The sequence below is a fragment of the Ictidomys tridecemlineatus genome, chromosome 15 (assembly GCF_052094955.1).
Source record: "Ictidomys tridecemlineatus isolate mIctTri1 chromosome 15, mIctTri1.hap1, whole genome shotgun sequence".
NCBI classification, from domain to species: Eukaryota; Metazoa; Chordata; class Mammalia; order Rodentia; family Sciuridae; genus Ictidomys; species Ictidomys tridecemlineatus.
Window position 1 is genome coordinate 13,643,747 of NC_135491.1, and position 24,739 is coordinate 13,668,485.

The 24,739-nt window shown below is 50.8% G+C and overlaps 2 protein-coding genes across 7 annotated transcripts in view; one reads left to right on the forward strand and one right to left on the reverse strand.

Annotated features, from left to right (window-relative positions):
* Itpkc (inositol-trisphosphate 3-kinase C) overlaps positions 1-7,143 on the reverse strand; it is a 16,166-nt gene extending 9,023 nt beyond the window's left edge. The window contains exons 1-2 of the mRNA XM_005336443.5: positions 5,879-7,143; positions 1,272-1,371 (exon numbers count right to left, since the gene is read on the reverse strand). Of these exons, the coding sequence (XP_005336500.1) occupies positions 1,272-1,371; positions 5,879-6,985 (1,207 nt within the window). The 5' untranslated portion in view covers positions 6,986-7,143. The remainder of the gene's footprint in view (positions 1-1,271; positions 1,372-5,878) is intronic.
* Positions 7,133-24,471, forward strand: Coq8b (coenzyme Q8B). Of its 6 annotated transcripts, XM_013363432.4 has the most exons (16): positions 7,133-7,258; positions 7,339-7,471; positions 9,512-9,616; positions 9,854-9,973; positions 10,114-10,180; positions 12,057-12,134; positions 12,990-13,112; positions 13,251-13,336; positions 14,267-14,407; positions 14,492-14,573; positions 15,518-15,611; positions 19,088-19,229; positions 19,339-19,446; positions 20,347-20,412; positions 22,932-23,018; positions 23,660-24,471. In XM_013363432.4, the coding sequence occupies exons 3-16, from the start codon at positions 9,515-9,517 to the stop codon at positions 23,960-23,962; spliced, it is 1,599 nt and encodes a 532-aa protein (XP_013218886.1). In that variant the 5' UTR covers positions 7,133-7,258; positions 7,339-7,471; positions 9,512-9,514; the 3' UTR covers positions 23,963-24,471. The 6 variants fall into 6 exon arrangements, with proteins under 6 accessions (XP_013218886.1, XP_005336498.1, XP_021589676.1 ...); XM_005336441.5 differs by lacking the exons at positions 7,133-7,258; positions 7,339-7,471 and adding an exon at positions 7,932-8,135; XM_021734001.3 differs by lacking the exons at positions 7,133-7,258; positions 7,339-7,471 and adding an exon at positions 8,865-8,971.
* The last annotated feature ends 268 nt before the right edge of the window (positions 24,472-24,739 follow it).

Below are 24,739 nucleotides of genomic sequence, written 5' to 3' on the forward strand. Positions count from 1 at the left end.
TCTCCCTGTATGCATCAGATCCAGGTCACACACAAGAGGGTGTGTGTGACCCTCCTGCAATGCTGTCTCTCTTCCTCCCTGTGACTCTTTCAATCTTGTCCAGGAGTAGTCAGGGAAGGACCTATTTCTGCTCTCTGTTGCTTAAAGAGAGTCCTATACACAGCAGTGTGTCCTCATTTGTTTTGTAATTTTGGTTGTGAGTTCATGATCTTCTGTGGGAATTTTGTGAGATCTGAGTTAAGAGCATGACTTTCTAGAGATCTACAGTTGCTTCTGCCTAGAGTTCTCAGATGCTAACAGCCAGGGCCTACTTAAGTTAACTTATTTATTTATTCCTACATGTTTTTATTGGTTTAAGTTAATTTATAAATCTGGTGTTTCCTGTATCATAGATAGTATAGGCTAGAATTCCAAATTAAAAAAAAATTCCAAATTTTATTATGACAGTATGTTCAGATTATGTTTTCCAAAGTGGACCATGATAATATCTTCTGTTCTACCTAAGATATTTTACTATCTGGCCCTTTATTAAAAGTGCTGTGTGCTAGGCACTGAGTTTCTATGTGCTGCAAGAATTTGCTAAGTCCTGGGAGAAAACCATGCGGTTGCTGTTTACTGAGAGCCCACCATACTCTTACCATGGGGACAGGGCCAGGAATGATAATTTGCGTTTGTGAGGAGTCTGTATCCCCATCTCTCTATATATTTTATTTTTGTTTTTGGTACTGGGCAGTGAACCCGGGGGCACTTAATCACTGAGCTATATTCCTAGCCCCTTCTATTTTTTATTTTGAGATGGGGTCTAACTAAGTTGCTTAGAGCCTTGCTAAGTTGCTGAGGCTGGACTCAAATTTGTGATTCTCCTGCCTCAGCCTCCGAGTTGCTGGGATTACATGCATGCGCCACTGCACTTAGCACGTTTGGGTTTTAACTCTTCAGTTCACCTTGCAAGGGAGCCTCCATATTAACCAGTAGGGAAATTGAGGCCCAATAAAAGAAAGTAACATGCCCAGGGTCACCTATGAATAAAGAACATAACTAAGATTTAAACCAGGCCCACCTATCCCAGAATTGAGGTTCCACCACCCACCAGAATAATAGGGAATCACTTTGCCCTGACACACAAATGCCCAGTCCCAGGCCCAAGTGCTTTTGGTAACAACCCCATGAGATGCAGACTATCACCAAGCTCATTTTATAGGTAGAAAAACTACCTATAAAACTACCATGCACCTCTACCCAGCCCTGCCAGCCCACCAACCCACTCTCACCAGCATGTCCGGAAAGCTGGACCCAAGGGTAGTGTTTACGGAAGGAGACCACGAAGGGTGAGTACTTCAGAACCGTCTTCAGCTTCTTCCATGGTTTGCTCTGTGTGGAGCAGAGCAAGGGTGGGGTCAGGGCAAAGCTAAGCAGAGGACTGGCTGCAAGAGATGAGCAGCCAAGGTGGACCTGGGGTCTTGCCAGGGCCCAGCGGCTTTCTGGACTCACTGTTCCCAAGCTTGCTGGGGTGAACCCCACCTAATTCAGCAAGCGTGAGATCTCCAGAGGCCTCAACAAAAGTAGGGGAAACCCTTTGTCTCTCTCTTACCACTTTCTTTGTCCTTGTTTTATGATTAAGGACAGGCTGGGTTTTGTCACTCTAACAACTGCCAAATCTCTTCCCTGCCCCAAAACACGGAAGCCCCAACTCTGCCCCCTAAATCAGGTCAAATGATAGAGGTGGAGTGAACAGATTCGGATGACCACAGAGACCAAGAAACAGTGACAGATGACAAAGTGATGACAGAAACAGAGACTGCAGTCATGGGAGCGGTTCACCAGTAGCTCCAGTACTTCCCCTTCCAGAGATGTCCCTGCCCTCTTGAATTGAGGTTATTGACTTGCTTTGGCCAATAAATGGTGAGCAGAATTATCATTTGGGATGAAAACTTCAGATGCAGTTCACGACTGTCTGTGTTCAGTCTCCTGTTGAAGGGAAGAGGGGCAAAGGGTGGAAAGGAAAAGCTCCCTCAACCTGGACCCCTAAGTGAAGACAGCATGGGTCAGAGCCCCTCACCCACCATTAACCTGTGGCATTGCATAGTATGGACAAGAAAACTCTTCTTTTTCTAAGTTACTCAGATTGGGACAATTTGTTACTGCAGCATCCTGATTTACCTGACTAACTCAGAGACAGGTACAGCATGGCGAAAAGAGAAAGAAATATGGAAAGGCAAAAAGAGAAACACAGATACAAATGCCAGAGAAAGAAAAAGATGGCAGAGAAAGAAAGACCAAGTGTGTGTGTGAGAGAGAGGAAGCAATAGAAAACCAGAGAAGGGCTAGTGGTTTAGTTCAGTGGTACAGGCAGTGTGACATATGCACAGGGCCCTGGGTTTGATCCCCAGCACTTCAAAAAAGAAGCAAACAGAAAACAGGATTTAGTTGTATCACACTGCCTTAACCAAACTCTCTCTCTCTCTCTCTCTCTCTCTCTCTCTCTCTCTCTCTCTCTCACACACACACACACACACACACACACACACACACATCCCACAAACACTCTCTACCCCAGGTACATATCAGTCCTTGGCAAGTACTAGGAGAATGGGTTGCCTCCATAGAAGGCAGCTATGTGGCTCATTCCCCTCCCATCTCAGAGTCAAGGGCAAGTTCGCACCACCCCTCCGAGCCCAGCTACCTAGCAGACATCTGACAGCAGGAGGGCAAACAGCAAGTCAGGGTGTTGGACCTTGGGATCCAGGAAGGCCTATTCCCTCTGCTGTGGAGGAGGTGATTAATCAAAGTTCCTGTTTACTAAGCACCTGGAACATTCCAGGCACAATAACAAAGACTCAGTGTGCCATACCCTATTTAATCCTAAAAACACAACCCCAGGAAGATCATTGTCTGTGTCACAGAGGAGGAAACAGACGCTCAGAGAGGTGAAACCAATTACCTAACATCACCCAGCACAGTGCTGGCGATCTGGCTCTGGTCTGACCTCACTCCTCTAGCTTATTCACTGTAATCCTGCTGGACAAGCTCATGAGGGCAGGGAGCAAGGCGCCATGGCCATGACTGTCCCCAGCACATGGCATGGCACACAGCAGGCACTCCAAAAACAAGTATCACTTGGAGGTTAGTTGAGACTGCTTTTGTGTTTTGTTTTAAGCATCCTCTCTCTTTTCTTCTTCTACACACACACACACACACACACACACACACACACACACATACACTTTTTTTTTTTTTTGCAGTGCAGGAGATGGAACCAGTGCTCTACCAGAAGTCACATACCCAGCCAGCCCTCTTTCTTTTTCTCTTAGGTCCAAGGGCTAATCTGGGCTTTCTCAGAGGTTTCATGACACCTCAGCTCACTACCCTGCTCCAGGAAGCCCTCTGATGTTTCAGGTCTGGCCAGACATGCTCTCTGAGTACCCACACTCCCCTGGGCTTCCGCCATCCCAGCCCTGATCACTCTATCATCCAGAGATCAGTCTGTTTCCCCCACTGGCCTGGCCATGGGAGCCCCATGAAAGAAGTATCTTGGTCACTGCTGTGTCCCCTGCACAGGCAACGGAGGACTAGACATATAATAGGATATCAGGGAAGATCTGCCATCAGATTAGGAAAACAGGATTATGGGAAGGAAGGAAGGATGCCTTTAAGGTCTGACGGGACTTCAAAATTGAGCGAGAAGGAAGCAAGGGCATTCTGGGCAGTGGGAACAGCTTGAGCGATGTGTGCAGGCAGGAAAGCAGCAGGGTGCTCAGGGGACACTGTGTGCTTAGGCTTAGTTACAGCAGAAGGGTCAGGAGGGGAAAGGGATGCAAACAGGGGAACAAGTCTGAGACAGGAGGCTCTGAATGCACGACTGAGCTACTGAAGGTTCTGGGGAGCCCCAGGGAGCCCCAGCAAACACAAGCAGGGAAAGTATCTGGTCAGAGATGGGCCCCAGAGGCAGCTTCTGGAAAGATAAGGAAAACTGAACATAGGGAGGTCTAGAAAGAAGGCATGTTAGGGATAGATCCACACACCACAGAGGTTACAATGACAGGTTGGAAATTCAGCTAGAACCGAGTTAGACACTAGCTTGGATTTGACTTAGCAAACCCTAGGCAAGTGATGTCACCTCTCTGTGTGTCAGTTTCTTCATCTGCAAAAGGGAGACAATAACAATCCCAATCTTCTAGTGCTGTTGTGAGGATTCAAAGAGGCAACACAAATAAAGCACTTAGAATAGTGCCTGGTAGAGCTGGGTATGGTGGTGCACACCAGTAATCCCACCTACTCTGGAGGCTAAGGCAGGATCCCAAGTCTGAGGCCAACCTCGCAATTTAGCAAAGCCCTAATCAACTTAGTGAGAACCTGTTTCAAAATTTTTTAAAAAAATTGAAAAGCGGGGCTGGGGAATGTGGCTCAGTGGCTCAATCCCTGGTACCAAATTAAAAAATAAATAAATAAAAACAATAGGGGCTGGGGATGTGGCTCAAGTGGTAGTGCGCCCGCTTGGCATGCGTGCAGCCTGAGTTCGATCCTCAGCACCACATACAAACAAAGACGTTGTGTCTGCCGAAAACTAAAAAATAAATATTAAAAATTCTCTCTCTCTCTCTTAAATAATAATAATAATAATAATAATAATAATAATAATAATAATAATAATAATAATAGTGGCTGGTATATAGAAAGGACTTGAATCTATACAGTATGTGATCTCCTTGGACAAATGACTTTCCCTCTCTGTGCCTCAGTTTCCTCATCTGGGGGACAATAGTATCAGTGACACAGAAGGTTGCTGTGAGGAGTAAATGATTTAACAGGACCAAAGAGCCTAGCAGGGGGTTGGGCATGAGTGACAGCTAGCTACTGTCATTTTTGTTGATATTATTATTATCAGTCACCCACTTCCAGCTCAGCTGTGCTGAATGCCAAGGAGATGAGAGGGCAAGTAGACAAGAGCAATGGCAGAAAGCCCGGTAGGGGGCTCAGCCCTTCAGCATAAGCACCAGCACGTCCAGGCAGGTCTGTTTTCTTTCAGCTGTGGACACACACGTGTGTGAACACGTCCCTAGGAGAGGCATGTGGGGTGAGGGAGGCTCAGGGCAGACTCCAGTCAGTGGCCCCAGCTCAAAGGGAGGACCCAGCAGGGAAGCTGACGAACCAGCGGGTAGACTATGGACTATGTTCCCAGCCCCAGGTGAGGCTCCAGCTTCACATCTGTGCCTCCTCTGACCCTCCCTCCCTGAACCTGCCCAGCCAGCCCTTCTGATTCACCAGGGGAGAACCCCACCCAAGCTGGGGGTGAGGGTGGAGACTGTAAATAAGAGTCTGCAGGAGCTTCTTGGGGAGTTGCAGGGCAACAGGAGACCAGGTGGGTCCCCGGCTGGGACAAGAATTCCTGAGCATTTGGGGTTGGAACAGCCCTTGGAGAATCTGATGAAAGCTGGAAAGCTCAGTGCAGTCCCCAGGGTAGGGGAGGTTCATGACCCCTTAAGGGAGTCACAGAACCCAGACTAAAACATTTGGGGAAGAAAGTGCACTCTCTCTATTCCAATGTTCTTCAGATTTGGGAGGTCACAGACTCCCCTGGAGGAGTCAACAGAAATCATAGAACCTTGCTGCAAAATTATGTGTGCACATATAACCATACAATTTCAGGAGTTGCTGAGCCCCATGAAGTCAGTCATTGTTGACCCCAGATCTAGAGACAAAGGAGGAAGGGGAAAGGAAAAAATACAGAGTGGGGATGCCCAGAGTGGGTTAGTAACTTGGCATCAGAGGAAGACCAGTGGATAGAAGAGATGCCTGGAGATGAAGTTGCTGACAGGTAGAGAATGTCCCAAGCAAAGACTGAGGGATGTGGCTCAGGAGCAGAATGGATCCCACTCACCGCAGACCTATCCTCAGGATCGCTGGTACCTCCGCCCCCAGCCACCAAGTCATCCTCAGATTCGTCAAAAGAAGAGGCAGAGGAGAAGCCACCACTGCCCCCCTCAATTCGGGAGGAGGGTCCCATTGGCTGAGCTTCAGGTTCAGGGGTTTCAGGGGTGATGATGAGGCGGGGCACAGGGCACAGGGAGCTACACTCCAAGTGAGGGTACAGGTGAGTCACCAACTCCCCAGGTTCTGGTTCCTCTAATGAGTCATGTTGGTTGGATTCCCCCAAAAGACATTCTGCTCCAGGTACTGTTTGGAGACCATCTGTGCAAGGCTGTGTCCAGGCTGATTCAGTATTCTGTTGTATCCCAGAGTCATCAGTCTGTGGCTCTGTCCAGGAGCCTTCGGTATCCTCTGGTGCTCTGAATTGTACATCAGTGTACAATTCTTTCCAAGAGCCATCAGCACTTGGTTCTATTGAGGGACAGGTTCCCTCTGAGTGAGTCCGGAGGTTGGACCTGCTCTTATGGGTCCAGAGGTTATCAGCCCAGGGCTTGACCCTCTCTGGCTGGGTCTGCCATCCAAGTATTTCTAGCTCTGTCCAGGGCTTATCATCCTTTGGCTGTGTCCAGAGGCTGGCCCTCTCTGGCTGAGACTGGAGGTCGGATCTGTGAGGATCAGTCCAAAAGCCATCTGTCTCCCTCCAGGGACCGGAGGTCTCCAGCCTTGACCAATGACTCCTTCTTTCTGGATGTGTCTGGGAGCCCGACCGGTCTGGCTCCGTGTTTTGGCTGGGCCTTTCGGTCTCTGCTCCTAGGCCAGCTGCTTCAGGCTCAGCCTGTCCGTCTGTCCAGGATTTTGTCTGCGGGCCATCTGTCCCTAGTTCAGGCACAAGGCCCATTCTGTCGGGCTCGGGGTGTAGGCTGGACCCCTCAGTCCAGGCCCCGGGTCCGCCCCCCTCTGGCCGCCCCGCCGGGCCTCCAGCACCCGGCCCCGGTCGCTGTTGTCCCGGCTGCCGCCGCCGCCCCCCTCGCGGCGCCTCCAACCCCATGCGGGCCGCCGCGGGCAGCGCCCCGGCCTCTGCCTCGTTCAGGCTTCCCCTACACGGGCAGCGCCTCATGCCCGCTCCCTGGATTGGGGCTCCGGCCGGCCGGGCACCTCCTTCCCCTTTAAATCCTACGAGGGGTGTGGCTGGGGAGCCCCGACTCGCGGTTCCGGCCCACAAAGCTCCGGCGTGCCCCGCCACGCAGGGGTTAACCGATACTCCACCTCCAGGGAAAAGCCCCTAAGGCCCGCCCACAGGACGTGACGTAAATGGGAGAGGTCTTTTGTGGCCCCGCCCATCTACATCAGAGAATGTTGTCTCCAAGTGCTGGACGCGAGACTAAGTCAGGTCTGCACCACTACTGTCTGGTTGTACTCCTGTGGGTCCCCACCTCAGCCCCCGTGACCAACCCAGTCTCCCTATATCAGGTGACCCGTGGACGAATCCGATCGCACGTGCATTCTTCATGCACAAGCAGGACGGACTTTTCAAAAACTTGGGGATTTCACAGACGTGGTTCGAGACCCGCCTCCGTGACTTGAACGCTCCATTGAATTTTCCGTAAGAAATCTCACGCATAAAAAGCACTTGTTCTGTACCAGGCCCTGACACTATTTCACTGCTTTTCTCTGTCGCTAAAACTAAGCAGGAAGGGATGCCCAGTTGACAAATGAGGAAGCTGAGGCTCAGAGTTCTGCCAGTTTCTAGTCTTTTTTAGCCCCAGAGCTATTTGGTATGACCTCATGTACGTGAAGCATGTGGTGTCAGACTTGGCACTGTCAGCCACAGCCCTGTAGGGTTAGTTGTCATTGGTGTTTTTTACATAGTTTGCCCCCAAAGGTGAACTGCCCCCAGCTCCTGAGTCAGATCCTCACTATTAGAGGGGGACAGGAGGTAGTTTCAATCTTGAAATTGAGTCACCCTGGGAGGAACAATGGGCATAGACCCAAGGCTCTAGAATGAGTCATCTCTTTACAGACCAATGAAAAGTCAAAGGCAGGATCCCACCTGGTACATGATACACGTTGGGGAATTGAGGTCCAGAGCGGGAGCAGGGTTCTTCTGAGGTCACACAGCAGAGGGGATAGAGACAGAGAGGCCTGATTCCCGACAAAGACGGTTGGATGGGAGAGCCGATTGCTGTGGGAGACACATCGGCATTCCCCCTTCTCCCAGTGGGAGATGCCCCCGCCAGCTGTTTCTATTCCAGACAGTGAGAAGAGGGGTGAGTCAGCCCCCAGCACGCGCGCGCGCGCGCGTACACACACACACACACACACACACACACACACACGCAGATGGACTGGGAGGCTGATTTTCTGGGACGCCAAGTTTCCTGACTCAGCACTGGGAATCTTGGCTGAATGTGTTCTGGGAAATGTCAGGCCTACAGGAAACAGAGGACTCCCACTCGCGCCATCCCGCGTGTGGGTGGAGAGCAGAGAGAGCAGGGTGTGTGAGGGAACAGAGGCTCAGTGTGCAAGTGAGGGGGTTTATGTACACGGCAGAATTGAGGTTGTGAGTCGGAGACATTTGCCGAGCAAGGCAGAGGATTTATAAGCTCACGGAAGGAGGATGGGTGCCAGGATGTGGGTGTTTGTGCAAAGTGGAGGGGCTCTATGTACAGGAAAATGTTTGCTTGGTAGAAATGCCTTTCAAAGGAGAGACGTTGAGCCTGCCAGGAGGAAAAATAAGATAGGTTGGCAAGATGTTCCAGCAAAGAGGCGTGACGTTTGTAAGGAAAAGTGATGTTTCCAAGAAAGACAGTATAGGGAACTGAAAGGTCCGCTGCTTATAAGGCACTTTTAAGTGGGTGGAAAGGTAAAAAGCTGGTGAGCGCCCAACAGCGCCCTACAATCCCCGTTAGCCCAGCGCCTGGGTCCCGCCCCTAGCCCCGCCTCCTGCGCACAGCGGGATGCGCCTTGTGCCTGTCAGCAATTCACTGTTTCGCCATTGGCTAACTGACCGGAGGGGGCGGGCGTGCAGATGTTCCCGGAAGCAGAGCAGGCCCCATGCTCTCGGGCCTGGAACTGAACCGTTGGTGCTTAGCAACTGGGGGAGGTGCCCAGTAACGCGGTGGGGGGACTCGGGAGGAATTGTGGGTGCCTAGCAACAGAGGGTAAGGTGGTGCCTAGCAACGAGGGGCTCAGAAAGGTAGAGAGGTAGCCCTGGAGGATCTGTGGGTGTCTAGCAACGGGGGAGGACCCTAGCAACAGCGGGGGTGGGAAGGCACCAGGGGAGAACTTTGGGTTCCTGCCAACCAGCGGGGGTAACCAGGAGAAACTGTGGGCATCTATTAGCAAAGGAGGAGGTCTTTGGTAGATGGCAGTCTTAGAGAAGGTGGACACGGGAATGTGGGGGCCCTGCAAAGAAGGGCAAAGCCGAGAGGCCAGTCCAAGAACTCTTATATATAATCCATCCTCTTGATCTGAGTTCAAAGCCAGCCTCAGCAACTTACCGAGGCCCTAAGCAATTCAGTGAGACCCTGTCTCTAAATAAAATACAAAAAAGGACTGGGGGTGTGGCTCAGTGGTTAAGCGCTCCTGGATTCAATCCCTGGTACCAATAATAATAATAATAATCCCTCCTCTTGTCTCTTAGGCAATGTGGCTAGAGGTGGTTGGTGTACTGCATGGGACCTGTGGACAACTGGGCCGGACTGTTGGTCTGCCTTGTTGGGGCCGGGTGCCTAGGCCCCACTGGTGGGTAAGAGACTGGAGAGATGGTCCCCAGGGGGAGGGGGCCTGAGGAGGGTTCAAGAGGTAAAAGAACAGGGAGGAGGACTGAGGGTGGCTCAGTGGTAGAGTGCTTGCCTAGCATGCATGAAGCCCTAGGTTCGATCCCCAGCACTCCAAAAAAGTAAAAACAAAACAGGGAAGGGACTCAAAGGTCCAGGCAGACCCTATGTCCTCCACTTCTTACCAAAGTCCACATCTCTTGCAGGGACCATGTAGGGGTTCTTGGGCCCAAAAGTTTCATCAGGATGGGCCTGGAAGAGGCCTGCACGAGGAGGATATTCGCAGAGCACGGGAGGCCCGTCTCAGAAAGACACCCCGGCCCCAGGTACCATTGCCCCTCATCCTGTAACACCCATGAAGACTGCTGGCTTCCTGATCTTGAGGACATGGTTGGTGGCAGGTTGGGTGGACTCCCCCAGCTCTGCGGCCACCTTCTCACCCTCAGACCTTTTCTCCATTTCCCAGCTGAGCAATCGCTCTCAAGAACGCAAGGTACCTGTATCCCGCATTAGTCGACTGGCGAGCTTTGGGGGTAGGTGTGACTTTTGGAGATCTGGATATGACTTAGATCAGAAGAATGAAGAAAGGGAAAGATGAATCAGAAATGAAGAGGACAGAGAGACAGGGAAAGAATGACAAAGACCAAGGCCTGCAAGCCAAGAGAAATAGAGGAATGTAAATGATGGTAATATTTATTGAGAACCTTTAATGTACAAGGTCCCCTACACAGTGAACTACTGTACTGAGTTGATGAGTAATTTATTTCCATTCCATAGATGAGGAAATAGCAGCTAAGAGAGGAGATTACCTTGACTCTGGGTCATGCTACAGGGTTGTTCAAACCTGCACAAAATAATTTAGTGGGTTGCAACTAACATTCTTTAAAAAGAATAAAGCCAGGCGTGGTGGTTCATGCCTTTAGTCCCAGCTAATTGGGAGGCTGAGGTGGGAGGATCGCTTCTCTCTCTTTCTCTCCCTCCCTCCCTCTCCCTCTGCCTCTCTCTCTCTCTCTCTCTCTCTCTCTCTCTCTCTCTCTCTCTCTCTCACACACACACACACACACACACATAAGTAAAGGCCAGGTGAGGTTATACACACTGTAATCCCAGCAATTTGGGAATCTGGAGCAGGAGGATCACAATTTTAAGGCTAGCCTCAGCAATTTAGCAAGATCCTGTCTTAAAATACAAAATAAAAAGGGCTGGGGGTAGAGCTCAGTGGTAGAGCGTCCCTGTGTTCAATTCCCAGTACTGGGAGAAAAAAAAAATTCAGTTGAAAAAGGCAGTCAAGGGGCTGGGGATGTGGCTCAAGCGGTAGCGTGCTCGCCTGGCATGCGTGCGGCCCCGGTTCGATCCTCAGCACTACATACCAACAAAGATGTTGTGTCCGCCGAGAACTGAAAAGTGAATGTTGAAAATTCTCTCCCTCCCTCTCTCTCTCTCTCTCTCTCTCTCTCTCTCTCTCTCTCTCTCTCTCTCTCTCTCTCTCCCCTCTCTCACTTTCTCTTAAAAAAAAAGAAAAAGAAAAAAGCAGTCAAGTGCACTGATTAGAGTTTTGGCACCAGGCTACCGATGGTTCCAAGGGTGACTCTTCTGCATCCTCACCTTGTCACTTTGGGCAAGTTACTTAACTTCTCTGAGCTTCAATTCCCTTTTCTGTAAAACAGAAGTTTTTCTGTAAAACATTTTTCCAGAGGTGAGAGGATGAAATGATTTAATGCATATGAGGTACTGAAAACAGTACTTGGTGTGTAGCAAGCACTCAGAAAATGCCAGCCGCAATGATTTACAGTAATGGTGACAGTTAAAGAGGCACAGAGATTCAAGATGTCATGTAGATAAGGAGAGGAAGCAGAAGAAATCAGAGCTGGAGAGAGAACATGAAAGGGAGGAACAGAGAAGAGACCTAGAAAGATGTGGAGGAAGGGGTAGAGATGGAGAAATAACTGCCACAGTAAAGGGGAGACAAACGTGAAGAGGTGTGGGCGATGAAACAGGAGTCGCCTCATTCCAGGGCATTCTTAACCCTAGGTGAACACTAGAATCAGCTGGGGTGCTTAAAAAACTGCAAATTCCCAGGCCGCATCTCAGACCAGTTTAATCAGAATCTCAGGGGTAGGTAAATCTGGGCCTCCAATGTACAAAAACCCTGCAGATGACTCTGATGTGCAGTCAGGGCTCCCAGTTGCTAGGAGGGAGGTAGAGACTTGGCAGAGAAGGATAAAAGAAAGGGAGAGCATCACCTAGAAGGCATATCCGAGCAAAGAGAGAGTCAGAACCTCAGTTGGAGACAGAGATGCAGAGAGCTCAATAAAGGGTCGGGAGACAAGCATTCAAGAGAGACCTAGAGCAGAGAGGGAGGGGAGGCCTCAGGTAAGCAGGTACTATGGCTCCTTTCTCCCTGTCCAGGACTGGCCGTGAGCTTGGGGCTAGGAGCACTGGCCGAGGTAGCCAAAAAGTCCCTGCCAGGAGGACATCAGCCCTCAGGTGAGTGAGCCATACTGTCTGGGTTCAGGTCCTTGCTAAGTGACCTGGGGTAAGTGGTGCCACCCCTGAGCTGCAATTTCCTCATCTGAAAATGAGGGTCATGATAATATTCTTCCCTTTTAGGGTCATTCTGCTCAGAACAGGACTAAAGCCACAATCAGGGCTTTGATAAATAGCACACCATCCAAGAAAAGGTGTTAGCCATTGGGAGTTCCTAACTTTAAGCAGGAGAGAAAAGCTAAAAAGAGTAGGAGTGCCTGTCGGGTCTGTGGAACTAGATGTATAGCATTTGTGGGTGAGATGCCTCAACAAGTCAGGGCCCTGAAACAAAAGCGAGGGTACATATTCAGTTTAGAACAAGACTGAAGCCAGGTGTGGTGGTACACGCCTCTAATCCCAGCAATTTAGGAGGCTGAGGCAGGAGGATTAAAAGTTCCAGGCTAGCCTCCACAATTTAGCAAGCCTCTATCTCAAAATACAGTATAATAAAGGTCTGGGGATGTAGGTCAGTGGTAGCTCTTGGATTCAATTCCCAGTATCACAGAAAACCAAAAGAAAACAATACCAATATAATCAGACAGTGTATTCTCACGTGTGTGGCTTCTTTTGTGAGAGGTGTCTGTGAGCATCTGGGAGGGGAAGCACATTGAGTTTAGGCATGTGCCTTATTAGAAACGTCCCAACTATTTTCCAGAGACTTGAGCCAACACCCTCCCATAAGCAGTGTAACCTGTCTTTGTGAGCACTTGGTATCTCCATAATAATACATTCATATTAGCTGTTCTAATAGCCATGTGCTGTGCTTATTGATTATTTTTTTGATTGTGATACTAATGGTTGTTCTCTCCTCCCCAGAGGGCGGCTCCAAGCTGGGCTCCAGCCCTTTCCTGTCAGAGGCCAACGCTGAACGGATCGTGCAGACCTTGTGTACAGTCCGGGGGGCTGCCCTCAAGGTTGGCCAAATGCTCAGCATCCAGGGTACAGCTTGACTGGCAGCTCCTGACCCCTGACTTGACCTCCACCCCATCCCCACCCACCAACAAGCCCAAATTCAGATACTCACATGGACCCCTCCTCCTCTCTCCTCACTGTCCCCTGGTCCTGCTGTCTCCCAAGACAACAGCTTCATCAGCCCCCAGCTGCAGCGCATTTTTGAGCGAGTCCGCCAGAGTGCTGACTTCATGCCCCGCTGGCAGATGCTGGTGAGTGCCTGTGGGAAGGGCTGGCAAGGGGGCTCGATGCTCAGCACACACCTGCCCCTCCCTTAATTGCCCTACTCCCTGTCCCTGGGCCTCAGTCTCTCCATATGTAAAATGGGTTTCACCAAAGTACACACCTCATACACACACCATTGTGATTAGGTGAGAGGATACAGAGCACTTTATTCAGTCCCAGGCGGGACTCAGCACTGTCAAGGCAGCAAAGCACAATAGTTAGGGTTCAGAGCCCATCTCTGCCAGTCACACATGTGCTTTGATCTCTCTGTGCCTCAGTTTACCTTATCTGGGAAATAACAATACTGATAGGCACACCTGTGTCATGGGGTTACGTAAATTAGTATGTAATTTGTATACTAGAGCACTTAGAACTACCCCGTCACACCCTGAGTGGTAGACAAGTTTTAGCTGTGATTATTACTTTTTTTTTGTAATGAAATATCTGTAGCTAGACTGGCACAGTCCATTGTGCCACCTGACACTGAGTCAGTGCCCAGGGCACGGGCTGTTCTGTGGACTCCAGAGTCTAGCTGTTGCAGTCTTCAGTCTCTGTTCTGGTCACTACTGTGTGATCCTTGGTAGCTGTTGCCTCTCTGAATAGGACTTGGCCCACAGGACGCTCTTCTTGATCATGTTAATATTCAGGTAATAATATATAGTTAGGAGTATAATAAAGGATTATTATCAATCTTAACTAAAATCAAAGCGATTCCCAAAACTACCTGCACAGCTTAGGAAGTGTGGGCTCAGGAGAGCAGCTGGGCAGGCTTCTCTCTGAGCTTCAGTTTCCACACCTGCACAGAGGGGTAGCAGCCAAGAGCTTCCCCAAGGTTGTGAATACACCAGGCCCTCAGCATGGGGCGTGACCTCAGCCACCCAGAAATGTGAAATGATTGTTTTGACCACTCCCCACAGAGAGTTCTCGAAGAGGAGCTGGGCAAGGATTGGCAGGCCAAGGTGGCCTCCCTGGAGGAGGTACCCTTTGCTGCTGCCTCAATCGGGCAGGTGCACCGGGGTTTGCTGAGGGATGGGACAGAGGTGGCTGTGAAGATCCAGGTGAGTGGGGAGGCTGGGCAGGATGGGGTGGTCACCCTGCTGTCCCAGAGCAGTGACTGCCAATCCCCCTTCCTCCCCTCGCAGTACCCAGGTGTTGCCCAGAGCATTGAGAGTGACGTGCAGAACCTGCTGGCTGTGCTCAAGATGAGCACGGCCCTGCCAGAGGGTGAGGCGCCCACTCTGTCCCTGACAAGGGAGAAATGCCCGAAGAGAGAAAGCGGGGCTAGCCAGAGGGCGAGCATGGGGAGGGTGGGGGTGTGGTGTGCATACTAGTGTGTAAGCAACAGGAAGGAGGATGCTGAGCAGGGAGAGTCCAGAGAGCAGAGTCTGTGGCACAGCCACAAAGAGACGAAGCCTGGACCAAAATCCCAGAAATACACAGGGTGATCAGTGTGGGGACACCAGCTGTAGGCACAGAAAAGCCGCAGAAGCAGAAAGGGAGAGCGAGCGGGACAGCTTGTTGTTGGAGCATAGGAGATGGTGCCTGCAGAAGACGGAGCAGGAGGCTCGTGTGAGAGAGGGAGAGCAGGAGGCAGGCCTAGAAGGGAGAGGCAAGGAGAAATGTGGGAGTGTGAGCACAGTGCACTGCGGGACCGTGGAGGAGCTGCCGTGGAGTTGGGGTGTGCATGGGTACATTTTGTACCCAGGGGAGACCACAAGTGGTGCGGTGACACATGCCACTCTGGAGGCTGAGACAGGAGGATTGCAAGTTTGAGGCCAACCTGGGCAACTTAGTGAGACCCAGTTTCAAAATAAAAAGGACTGGGGATGTAGCACAAAGGTAAGTGCCCCTGGGTTCAATCTGCAAAAAAATGATATGACTTAATGATAGAGCATTTGCCTATTTTGTGCCAGGAGCAAGGCCTTGGGTTTTCTCTGCAGAGCACGTGCGTGCGTGCACACACAGACCACAATTGTGGGAAAGATAGGAAAAAGTGCCCAGAAAGTGATGTAGATGAAAGATCTGGGATAGAAGGTGTAAGGGACAGAGAGAGGGACAGAGGGAGGGTGGCATAACTGGCCAGGGAAGGCACCTGTTCCTGGGAGCCCCAGGACTCAGGCAGGGGACGCAGGCCGTGGCCTTTCCTGACTGACATGGCTGCCTCTCAGGCCTGTTTGCGGAGCAGAGCTTACAGGCCCTGCAGCAGGAGCTGACATGGGAGTGTGACTACCGTCGGGAGGCGGCTTGTGCCCAGAACTTCAGGTGAGCTGACTCCTGAAGGCCCCGGGGGCCCCTTCCTTCTATCCTTTTTCCTTCCTTCTATCCTTTTTCCTTCCTTCATTCCTGCCCAACATGAGTCAGAAATGGATGTCCCCCAGCCTCTGGCAGCTGGAACCCTGGGGTTTGACCAGCAAACTCTTTTTCTTCTATTGCTCCTTCACGTGTTCCCTTGTGTCCACTGTGAGTGTGAACAGATCACTTCTCGCTGAGTGTCAGGATGTAGATCCACTGTGGTCTGACATAGGTACTTAACATACCCACTAGACTACCAAAGTTTTTCTTGTTTATTTTTGGTACTAGAGATTAAACCCAGGGGTGCTTTACCACTGAGCCATGTCCCCTGCCACCCCCCCTTTTAATTTTGCTAAATTGCTGAGGGCCTTGCTACATTGCTAAGATAGGCCTCAAACTTGTGATTCTGTTGCCTCAGCCTCCTGGGTCACTGAGATTGCAGGTGTGTGCCATGGCGTCTTGCCAGACTGACCAAAATTGAACCATTTGGCAGCATCAACATTGGAGAGGATTGGACTTCAGAGCCTCCCTTACCCACTGTGGGCAGGAGGAGATATTGATAGAAGCATTTTTGTACAAGGGATTGAACCCAAGGCATTTTACTACAGAGCCCTTACTACATCCCCAGTCCTTTTTGTTTGTGTGGTGCTGGGGATTGAACCCAGGGCCTTGTGAAAGCAAGGTGAGCACTCTGCCAACTGAGCTATATCACTAGCCCAATCCCCAGCCCTTTTTATTTTGTATTTTGAGACAAAGCATTGTTAAGTTGCTAAGTCTGACCTCAAGTTTGCAGTCCTCCTATCTCAGCCTCCCAGATCACTGAGATAGAGATGTGTACCCTGCTTGAAATAGCTATTTTGGAGAACACTTTGGCACCATCCAATAAACCTTTGTATTCACACCTTCAACCTAGCTATTGCTTCTTGCTGAATACTATAGGGATACTCATGCCATTATACACTATCAGACTTTTCTAGAACGCTTAGAGCAGCATAGTTTCTAAGATTCCCAAACTGGAAACAACCCAAATATTGAATCTATTCAGCAGGGCAGATAAACAAATTATGATGTATTCATCAGTAGCATAGATAACAGTGAACATGAACAAACTACAGTTATATAGGACAATGTGGCTATATCTTGGAAGTTTGGTGATGTGCAACAATTAATGACACCCCCCCCACACACACAGTGGGGCTCACACATTTACTGAAGGTCTACAATGTACCAAGCTTAGAAGGCAGGAGTCGGCAGAAGGCAGTGTTTTGGAACATGTGCCCCAGACTCAAATAGGAATGGGATCCAGTTTTGGGTAAGCCCTTACCAGACTGGGCTGCTTCTACACAGGACCTCAGAAAAGTGTCCTCACTGGATGGTAATAATAAAAGGGATTTGTCCTAGCCAGATACGGAGGCACACACTTGTAATTCCCGCAACTCAGGATGCTGAGGCAGAAGGATCACAAGTTCAAGGCCAGCCTTAGCAACTTAGCAAGACCCTAAGCAAATAAAAATAAAAAGGGCTGGGGATGTGGCACAGAGGTAAAGTTCCTCTGGGTTCAATCCCCAGGATTAAAAAAAAAAAAAAGGACTTGTGCTGATTAAGTGCTCAGCACAGGGCCTGGCTCTTCAGAAGTGGTTCAAATATCAGAAATCTTACAAACAAGGACAAACATATCAGCTTGTAAGATGGGCATGCAAAGTAGGAGGAGGAGGCAGAGCACACCCCTGTGGGATCTGAGAATACCCTTCTCCCACAGGATTCCCCAGGGCCCTTAGGGGAAAAATCCACCTCATTCCCCTAGCCTCTGCCCATCTGCCTGGTCCTTACTCTCCATCAAACCACGTGTCCTCAATGAGAGGCTTCACTCATATTTGCCTCCCAACTCTTAATTTGACACATTTTTCTCAATCTATTGTTGTCTTTTAGGGTGTGAGCTCTGGTTGGGCAGGCCAGCACTGGCTCAGTCACTGATCTTCCCCCAGCACTGGGCAGCACAAAAGCAGAGAAGGATTCCTTCCCTTTATTTACCAATGTTCAGAGTACAGCCCGACCTCACATCCACAGGGGACATATACCAAGACCCCCAGTGGATGCCTGAAACTGGATAGTCCCAAACCATACATCAGCTGTGCACACCCATAGGTAAAGTCTAGCTTAGGCGCAGCACTTTCTGAAGCAACATGGAGCCATTAGTCAAAACACTTCTATTCAAATCTTCCACCCACAAATTTATGCCTTTTCCATCTTAACTAACTACTTATCATGCACTGTGGCCACAACTTTTACAGTTTGAGGTGTTACAGCAAAACTAACATGAATTTCTTTTTTCTTCTTCACAGTTTCACAGATTTGATCTTACCATAGATCTTAGCAATTTCAACCTAGGATTTTTTTTTCTTTCCTTATTAAGTCAAGAGCTTTTGGCTCAGAGAAAAGCACTTTATACTTCTCTTTGGCATATCTGAAATGCCATTATCACTCCTGCTTTGGAGCCATTGTTAAGTGTTACTTGAACATAAGCATTGCGATACCATGAAAATCAATCTGATAACTGAGATGGTTACTAAATGACTAACGGGCGGGTAGTATATACAGTGTGTATACCCTAGACAAGATGATGATTCATGTTCCAGGCAGGATGGAGTGAGATTTTATCACACTAATCAGAATGGTATGCAGTTTGAAACTTGTGAATTGTTTACTTATGGAATTTTTCATTCAGACCATAGTTGACTGCAAGTAACTGAAACCTTGGGAAATTAAACCACAAATTAAGGAGGGACTCCTGCCAGTTGGGGTGGTGCACACCTGTAATCCCAGCAACTCTGGAGGCTGAGACCTGAGGATTGCAAATTCCAGGCCAGCCTGGGGCAGCTTAACGAGACTTTGTATCAAAATTGAAAAAAAGGACCAGGATATGGCTCAGTAGAAGATTGTCCCTGGGTTCAATCCCCTAGTACCACCAAAAAACATTAGGGGGCACTCCTGTAGTTACTCTTAAGGAGTGACCTATGAGTATCACTAAAGATACTCAGTGGTCTTAGAAGATACATATTCAGTGACGATAGATAATCAGTGACGATCTTGGGGATGAATTAATAAAATGATTTTTAAATAGTAGTGCAGAAGCTAAATACACTGAGTTTATCCTGGGACAACCAGAAGTCAGAGAAGAGTTTCCAGTAGGGAAGTGGTAGATGATCTCCAGCAATACCCGGTTAAAGGACAAGCTATTAGACTACAGAGGTATTGGCTAAATGTCAGTCTGGTCAGGTGTTGGCTGTCACCCAGGGCAGACCAAGGCCAGAGTAGCCCAGGAGAGAAGGAAAAGCTTAGAGAAGAGCTTCATGAAGGACATCTCGGAGGCCTGCTCAAACCAGGACTCAGGGTCCTGAGCAAAAAAAAAAAAAAAAACTTCATTCCTTCCCTTCCTCCTGCCATAGGCAGCTGTTGGCAGATGACCCCTTCTTCCGGGTGCCAGCTGTGGTTAAGGAGCTGTGCACGAGGCGGGTGCTGGGCATGGAGCTGGCCGGAGGTGTCCCTCTGGATCAGTGCCAGGGACTGAGTCAGGATGTCCGGAACCAGGTAATTGCCTTGTGGGGCAGTAGGGAGGGCCAGGCCCTCGCTCCCTCTTCAGGCCAGGGAGGACTTTGCACAGGGTCACATCCGTTGAGGTGTCTTCTCCCTACCCCAGATCTGCTTCCAGCTCCTGAGGCTGTGTCTTCGGGAGCTGTTTGAGTTCAGATTCATGCAGACGGACCCCAACTGGGCCAACTTCCTGTATGATGCCTCCAGCCACCAGGTTGGTTCCTTCTGGTGAGAGTGGGGGTACATTAGCTGCCATCACAGATATTCCCTGATATTTCAGCCAATGAACACACTTGTAGTTCATTGCTCACGCAGCAGGCTGGGATGGTCCTTCTGAGCACAGTGATTCAGGCCACGCTTCTCCCCTTTTGTGGCCGTGCCTTCTGCTAGGCCTTGCCATGTTCTGCTACCAGTGGAAGGAGGGGGTTGAGAGTCTAATCTCCTGCCTACCTGCCTTGGCCAAGTGACATGGCATTTCCTCTGCCATTCCATTGATGATGCCCTAGAGGAATTAGTGCCACAATAGAGAAGCAGAGTGACCACTAGGACACTAGTGGTGGTCAGGGCTGGAATGACGGGGACTAGGGAGGGAGATGTGGGACTCCAGGGATATGCCTGACCCAGCAAGGGGTAAGACAAGGTTTCATGAAGGAAGTGCCATTAATTCTGAGACCAGAGAGAGAAGAAGATAGCCATGCAGGGAGCAGGAGGGTATAAAAAGGCTTCAAGGTGAGAGTTTAGACCTGCAGATTTTTTCTGTTTGTGGACACATCTTTGCTTTCACTAGAAGTTGCCCAGTTGACTCTCCAAAGTGGTCTGTCCCCAGAGGGATCTTTTCCAAATAAAATCTAGCCACAGTTTCCCTTCCTCAGGCCCCAGGGCCCTCCAGATCAAGACTGAGCCCTTTACTGAACATCCTGTGGACCAAAAAAATAAAAGTTACCATTCAGGGTGGCTTGGAAGTATGGAGTCCAGAGGCAAAGAGCCCTGGAGGCAGCTGGGCAGGGACCCTAGCAGGAGCCAGGAGATCTGCGGGAGGGAGAGATGGGTCCTACCTGCCCCCATGGGGGTGTTGGTGGGCTCCAGTGTTCCTCTTATCACTCTTCATTCCCAGGTGACCTTGTTGGACTTTGGTGCAAGCCGAGAATTTGGGACAGAGTTCACAGATCATTATATTGAGGTGAGGAATTGCCCTGACCCTGGGGCCTCTGAAGGTTCAAGGTTCAACCCAGCCATTGAGGTAAAGGGGTAAGAAGGAGAAATAGAGGGTCTAGAATGAAGAAATAATGATACTATTAAGAGCAGCTATTTACCAAGCCCTTAATTTTACATCAGGCACTATTTTAAGGATTTTACGTAGTAGACTGATTAGAAACCATACAGCAATTCTATGATCAAGACCACTTTTAGCCCCATTAGAGAGCTGGCTAAAGATACCAACAGACCTGGGAGTCACACTCAGATGGTCTGGGTTCAGAGCCCATGTTCCCAACCTGTACCTACCCCCCCTTAGGAGAAGGGTCCATGATGGCCATCTGGTCCACATCCTCAGTGCCCAGCCTGCAGTCCCAGAACTCCCTGGTAGCCTGTGCCCCACATCTATGTTGCCTATCTCTTGCTGATGCTCAATTTGTCTCAGAGGCCACACAGAACACCGTTTCATTAATTAGTTGAGATTGAACATTCAGCCTGGGTCTTGGAATCATCTAACCATCAATTCAAACATTTTCTGGCACCTTCTCTATGCTCAGGGATAATACTGGACACAATAGCCACCCAGGTCCAACTTAGGTCCCCATCTTCATAGAGTTTACTGTTCACTGACCAGACAGTAAGGACCCAAAGGGATCAGGGCTGAGCTGGAGGAAATGCAGAGAACTGTGGGTGCCCCAGAGGGGGAGTCTGACCTGCTATGGGGGAATCAGGGAAGCCTTCCTGGAGGAGGAGACTTTGGAATTGGAGACCTGGGGGATGAGGACAGCCATCCAGGAAGAGGCTGGGTATTCCAGATACACATGTGCACAGTCAAGAGGCAGCAAAGCATAGCTCCACTGGGACAGTGCTTCTGGACATCAATATGCAGGTAGCGATCCAGTTAAACCCTGGCGGTCCTGTGAAATGCAGCTTGTGGTCTGGATTTAGATGTAAGATGCTGCATCTCCCACAAGCTTCCAGATGGTGTCAATGTTGCCTGTACAGGGACTTCATTTTGCGTGGCAGGCCCTAGAGGACCAAAGGGAACTCAGGTCTGTGTTTGGTTGGGGGTGGCAGTGTGGAGGCAAATTACTCCAGGTCTCAAGCCAGTTTTGCAGCTTATACTTTAGGCCTGTGCCCCGGGGAGCTGGGAGAGACTGAGCAGGAGGGCCACAGTCAGAATCGGAGAACTCCCACTAACAAGGGGTCTCTAAGACAGTGCTGTGAGCCCAGGAGGGTGGGGAGAGGGGCAGAGGAGCCACTGGGAGGGCTGCCTAATGGACAGTCCATGGGAGCTGACCAGCTAGAAGTCAGGAGAGGGAGGTGACTGTGACCAGCCCATGGCACTGCCTTGGGAACTCCTGAGGCCACCCTTGAGCTGGTAAACACTTCCCCACCAGGCCTCTTGGGGCCCTCTCTGCTGGGCACTTGAGGCCCCAAGCCAAGGCCTCTCTGTGTAGTTGGAATATCCCGCTTCCCACCAACACCTGCCGCTGCCCCCCAGGCCTACTTAGCCTTTTCCAGTTTACAAAAGCCCTGTCACATGGGCCCCTGAAGACCAAGACCTGACAGATGGTCAGACAGGCATGGGCAAGGGGAGCTGAGACAGAATAGAACAGCCAGATGAATCCCATGTTCCTCCTCCCTGCAAGAAAGCAACCCAGCAGGGGAGGGCTGAACCCAGGGTCCATCTTCTATACAGCAGGGACCCTCGCAGCCAGCTCCTAATAAGAAGACTAGCTCAGGATCTGTATGATGCGTCCTCTGTGCAGGCACAGTGCTGAGCCGAGCACTGCACGGTGGGGGGAACAGTCCTTGACCTCACAACAACCCCATGAGGAAGAAACTCCCCATCCCCATCTCAGGTGAGGAAGCAGAGGCCTAAGGGCAAAGTGGCCTCCAGCAGGTGACCTATAGGCAGAGCTGGGAGTGAGCCCAAGCAGGCTGGTCCTGGTGGGGCTGGGGGATTCTTGGCCTCCCTGTGTGAGCACATGGCTGGACAGGGCCTTAGCTCCACACACTGATTTGCTAAAACAAGGTTCACCAAGGCAGCCTGAGTACCAGGCCCCACGTCCAGTGCAGCTACACCCAGCTGGGATCCCTGTGCCCACTGGGCTTAAAATCTAGTGCAAGAGATGTAGAGATGGCATCCTGGCAACCTTGGACACAGTTTGGGGTCACAGTCACATCCTCGTCCAGTTGTATTTGGACCCATGACACTCTCCCCTGTGCCATTTCATTATGGTGGCCTCCAGGCAGCTCTGCACTCCCAGCCAGATGCGCAGAACCCCTAATCAACTACCTGCCAGGCTCTAGAACAGTCTTGAAGGGGACACCGAAGGGCAGAATGGGGAGGGAGAAGCTTTCAGGTGAGAGGGAAGGCCCAGGAAGGTGAGAAAAGAGGTAGACCTTGGTTGGCCAGGCTGAACCAGGTGGTGCCTTTTCTCTAGAACTCCCTTAATCCCCCATTGGCCTCTGTTCCCTGCCCCACCCCCATCTTTCCAGGTGGTGAAGGCTGCTGCAGAGGGAAACCGAGACCAGGTCCTGCAGAAATCCCAGGACCTCAAATTCCTCACAGGATTCGAAACCAAGGTTGGGAGACATGGGAGTTACAGGGGGTTGGTGTCTGTTGGGGAACAAGTAACGGGGATCAGCCTGTCCCTACTGAGGAACTGGGGATGGTGGGGAGGGGAGGGGGTCTATCTTTCCTGGGGAGAATGGAGATTATATGTCTAGGGGACTGGACAACTTTAGGGGATGCCTATCGATATGGGGGGGGGTCTGGGGAAAAGTGGAGGATGCAGCTGCCTGACTACTCGGGAACCCCTGGAAAACAGGTACCACCTATCTGTCCTGGGCTTACTGCTAACGCGTAATACAGGGCAGGAAATGGAGGGCTGCTTATTTAGGAGGCTCTGAGAAGAGGCCAGGACTGTTTGTTTAGAGTAAAGGGGGCGGGGGTTGTGGCTCAGTGGTAGAGTGCTTGCCTAGCAGACGTGAGGCACTGGGTTCAATTCTCAGCACCACATATAAATAAATAAATAAAGGTCATGTAGAGTGAAAGTGGGCTGCTGCCTACTAGGGCTTTGGAAGGGGTGGAAGCTGCTTATTACTCTTGGGGGAGTTGGGGGCTTGTTTATACCTGAGAGCAGGGAGTTGAGGTAGTCACTTCTGGGATAAGTGAGCAGAAAGCACTGTGTCCATTTGGGTGCATCTGCTGTCCCCACCCCTAGGCATTCTCCGACGCCCATGTGGAAGCAGTGATGATCCTCGGGGAGCCCTTTGCTGCCCCTGGTCCCTATGATTTCGGGGCTGGGGACACTGCCCGCCGTATACAGGGTCTCATCCCTGTCCTGCTGCAGCACCGCCTGCGCCCACCACCCGAGGAGACCTACGCCCTGCATCGCAAACTGGCAGGGGCCTTTCTGGCCTGTGCCCGTCTCGACGCCCACATTGCCTGCCGGGACCTCTTCCAGGACACCTACCACCGATACTGGGCCAGTCGCCAGGCACAGCCACTGCCAGCAGCCTCCTGACCAGAGGGGCCCTCCGTGCAGACCCTATGACAGCCTCCATCTGGGGTTCCAGCTCCACAGCAGGCCATCCCTTTCCCCTTTATCCACCCCTCTTCCCTGGGGAGCTCCCCCTGAGCTTCTAGTCTTGCCTGGCTCCCCCTGTTGGCTCAGGAACTCCAGGACCCTGGGGCTAGGGAACTCCCAACTTCATAGCTCTTCCCAGGTCTGAACTGAGCACCCAGGAACTCTAGGCCAGGGAACCCTTTAACTGATTTCAGCGCACATCTGAGGGAGCCCGTGGCCCCTGCATGCCTTTCATGGAGACCAGACTCATCTAGAGGGGGTACTCCTCATCTCCACTTGGGACTCCCAAGATCCAGTGGTGGAGAGATGGTTGAGCTCCCCTCACCTTTGCCTCCCTCACGCCTCCACCAGCTGCCTTCTCTCTATCCCAGCCTGTGTACTGGAGGGTGGGAGTGGGGGGGGCGGGGGTGAAACTTCCCTCCAAATAAAAGCAGCCCTCCCCTTTCCCCAGCTCTTTTCTCTGCGTTGAAGGGGAGGCGCTCACAGGCGGCCTCCAGGTGCAGATGGTCACCCCCCCAAAAACCCCTTGTCTGAAAGCCCCAGCCCTGCCTAGGCCATCTGTTGCTGGGAACCTCCTTCTCCCCCCTACCCCCACACGTGCTGACCACCTGCTCAAGGGCTGTGGCAGCTGAGAAGCGCCCCTCCCAACACACACACACACATCTCTTGCCCTCCCAGCTTCAGGCTCCTTCCCTTGCTTCCAGCAACCTCGCC